The sequence below is a fragment of the Priapulus caudatus genome, unplaced genomic scaffold (genome assembly GCF_000485595.1).
Source record: "Priapulus caudatus unplaced genomic scaffold, Priapulus_caudatus-5.0.1 Scaffold88, whole genome shotgun sequence".
Lineage (NCBI taxonomy): Eukaryota > Metazoa > Priapulida > Priapulimorpha > Priapulimorphida > Priapulidae > Priapulus > Priapulus caudatus.
In genome coordinates, this window is record NW_014577149.1 from 298,264 (window position 1) to 302,209 (window position 3,946).

At 47.9% G+C, this 3,946-nt stretch overlaps 1 protein-coding gene across 1 annotated transcript in view; it reads right to left on the reverse strand.

The window, feature by feature from the left end:
• Nucleotides 1–3,946, reverse strand: part of LOC106804821 — a 34,012-nt gene that overhangs the window by 16,758 nt on the left and 13,308 nt on the right. Inside the window, exon 2 of the mRNA XM_014806170.1 lies at nucleotides 569–619. Coding sequence (XP_014661656.1) covers nucleotides 569–619 — 51 coding nt within the window. The remainder of the gene's footprint in view (nucleotides 1–568; nucleotides 620–3,946) is intronic.

Below are 3,946 nucleotides of genomic sequence, written 5' to 3' on the forward strand. Positions count from 1 at the left end.
TATATATATATATATATATATATATATATATATATATATATATATAATATATATATATATATATGCATACACGTTATAGCATACTATAAAAGCATAAATTTTCTAAAAAAAATCATGATTACGTGCACGTATCCTAGCTGCGTCGACATCAAATTGAACAAACATAATTTAACATCGAATTTACATTACGAGTTCACCTGCGCGCACAGCTATAACGTTACGACTCGCTCACGGGTCGTACTCTAACCGGTCCTGCGTTATCGTACCAACGCTCATAAACCACTGAGCGCAGACAGTATAGAAAACTAGAGGCACAGGCTGCAGCATCATGTCCGCCTGCTTACACTACATCTACATATCAAAATGCAGCATGATTTGATGTGCTTCCTAGGTGCTTATGTTTGCTGGTTTTATATAGATGTCATGTGAGCCGGCTGACATAATCCTGCCGCCGGCGGGTGTTAGAGCCCGTAGCATGCATGCGCCTCGTCACCGTTACGCGAACCCCTTCGATACGAAACCGATTATTAATAGTTTTTTAGGAGCGCGAGATACGAGTTTCACTTACCTGTAGAGCGAGGAGGCTGCCGACGCCGATCACCGTCATTTCGCCGCTCACCTATAACGAGACAAACGTCGTTGCGTAAAGTGATCACTTAAGCATTGCTCGCGCTCTTCGCACCTGTCTTAGGTACGCACGGACGCTCGTACACGGTCTACCACCACGCTCTGTCCGCACGTAAATAAGCTTGCAGCTGTACGCGGTACACGCGTGCATAACACTGCGCGAAGAGAAAGAGAGAGAGAGAGTGTGTGGAGGAAGGAAGAGAGAGAGAGAGAGAGAGAGAGAGAGAGAAGGAGTGGCGGGCGGGATGGGAGAGCAGCACATGGGGCCTGCTCGCCGGACCGTGCAACAAAGAAGAGCGAGGCGCAATTATTTTAGGAAATTACGCGCCGAGTGACGCTCGGCTGCTCCGCCCAATGGCCGCAGCCGTCCCCGTCACTGCAGCGTGAAAAGCGAGAGTGTTCTACACTCGACCCCGTGCACTGCGCGCCATTACCAAGGCGCATCTGTCATGCAGCGAAATCGCTCTCGCTCTCGTGCGAACTCGAATTGCCATCGCTGTCAGGCTCGGGAGTCGTACGCAGGGAAGGATAATGAGGATCAGGGCTGGCCCCCAACCCCGCGATACTGCTCATGCATCTCGCAAAAAAGACGCGCAGCACTTAGCCGCTAACAGACTGATGTTGTGCGCGGTAAACGAGGGAGGGCGCCCATTCATGATTGCTCCTAACTCGAACGGCTCTTAAATTTACGCGAAATTATCATCTGATTCGATTCTCGTATAACCTATTAGGCCGGCGCGGCCAAGCCGAAAAGCGATGGATGGGGGAGGGATGAGGGAGAGGGACGCGAGGCGTATGTGCGAGCGTGTAGGTGAACACTCATTGCGTTATTGCGATGTAAGCCTGTAAGCACGAAGTAGTTCGGAACTTGAAGCACGAGGGTGAGAGAGGTGAGTGGCCTTTTCCTTCATGAAATGAAGTTATCCGAGTGGACATCGCATTGACGCATTTCTCCGGCGCACACTGTTGCTTCACCCGCAGTTCCTAGAGCACATCTAGTCTACCGGAGCAATGCGGTTCGGGGCAGACACGCGTGCGCCGGCATGGCATCTAATTAACTCGTATACACGTACAGGGAATGAATGAGCCAAGCGCGTATAGACGGAAAACGCGGAGATAGCGCGCCTAAGCTAAGAGAGAATGAGCAAAGCTGTGAAGGAGACGGCGATTGTATCTCATTCTCTCGTCGTCATCATTGTTATTTGCAGCGCCGTTTCAGCGATGACGTGACTGCAACGCGGTTAAAGCTAGGCAACACGCGCTTCCGTAATTAATCGTGTCTTGCGGCTAGTGTTGAAATAGCGGTTCTGTACCAAAATCACCGCGTTGTACTGGTAATGTTATCGTACGTCATTCAGCGTTTCAGTTTTGGAGCCGTATTCGGTTTGAATAAGGGAGGGTACACACATATAAGGAACAAACTGGTTGGTATGCTTTCGACACATAACTCGCTACAAACATTTGTGAGGTGAGCACTTGGAGATATGATAATGTCGATTTACCTAGCAGAAAAATTTGCCCGTCGCTTTAGCGCAGGTGAAAGAACTTTCGAACGAACGCGCATTACACAGATAGTCGCATTCGCGTAAGCGGATAATGAACTTTTCCACCTGCAAACAATTTACTCGCAGGTACGGTGAGAAACAACGACTGCTTGTCTGCCAATACGTGCTGCTGCTATCCGTATAAACCGTAGTGGAAAACGACGTGACAATGCACAGCGCTGTTTCGCGCGCTTGTTCGGGACAGTCAACCTTTCGACCCCGGCACATAACGGCATTGTGCGCGGGCAGGTTCGGCGTAAAAATAAACAACTGTCCAAGCTGACAATATACCACGTTTTTAATCGTGAGCATGCGTGTCGGATAGTGCGTACTATGGCTGATAGGGTCTATGTCTCCCAGGGTACTGCCGGAACGTACCCTGGGTACGGTCCGGTATACCGGAACGTACCCTGGTAACTATGTAGCTGATATGGTTAGAGTTAGTGTTAGGGTTAGGGTTAGGGTTAGAGTTAGGGTTAGGGTTAGGGTTAGAGTTAGGGTTAGGGTTAGGGTTATGGTTAGGGTTAGGGAGTAGGCGTAGGCGACTCCCTATAGACTCGTTAGTGGAGTAGGCAAGGTACGGTCTTGCATATTAGATAGTAGTATTTAGTACCAGGGTACGTTCCGGCAGTACCCTGGAGGACATAGACCCTATCAGCCGTACTATGCATGCGGTATTGTACGCGCAGGCGGTGCGCGGAGAGAAGCTCAAATGACGCTGTATCGATACACTTACTACTACCTTAATCAGTCTAAAACCACTTAGCCTCCGCGTTACCAGCCCATTTTCCATCGAGTTCATGCAGAAAAGACATTAAACGCAGTGATATACAGACAGCGAACGACAACGAGGGTCAATTTAAATCTAACCGCATCGAATCGCGGCTGAGAAGAGGAATGCATATTTTGTACGTACCACGATCGTCTCTGTATCGTATTTAACATTGCATCTGGCCACCATCTTGGTAATATCCGGCAACCGTCTAAGCACGTTTGCTCGAGGGGCAACGGGTTTTAATTTCCGTAACAAGCACAAAACTTTGCGGAGTTGCCAATTCAAATTTTATGCGATCGTCGCGAAATAGAGAACTTCGTTCGCCAATGTATGGATTTAGAAAAAGCAAATAATGCCACGTTAAAATTGAAGATTTATTTATGTAAATGACTCAGATGTTGTCATCACTCACGTCTGACTGTCTGTCCTTATCGTGATTTTATTACTGCGTAGCGCTTGCGTGAATAGGCCTATCCATTCTATCCAAAATGAATTGTATCATCCCCGTTTCAACTTAGCACTGTGAAACTAACTGCCTTTCATGCCGCGTCCATCCAGCTGCAACTCGTACTGGATTCGGAAATTCCAAACCAGAGACGATATGATGTTAACTATAATTATACGAATTTCTTACTTTCTGCATCGGTTCAGATTTGTCAGACTTTCTATGGTTAGAAACGAATCGACCTGTGAACTGAGCGCTGGTTAGGCGCTATTGTGACAATTGACGCATTCAACTTTTCGATCGATGGACGCACTGGCGTGAATCAGTCGGCAATACTCCGGGTGACATAACATGCAAGGCACAACGTACATACGTTGCTGTTCCCTATGTATCACATTCATTTTTCTCAAGTTGCAGCGACACCAAGCATCTGAAACACACATGCTCTTTCAATCTCTCTCGCTCTCTCTCTCTCTCTCTCTCTCTCTCTCTCTCATACACACGCGCACACACACATACACACACACACACACACACACACACACACACACACAC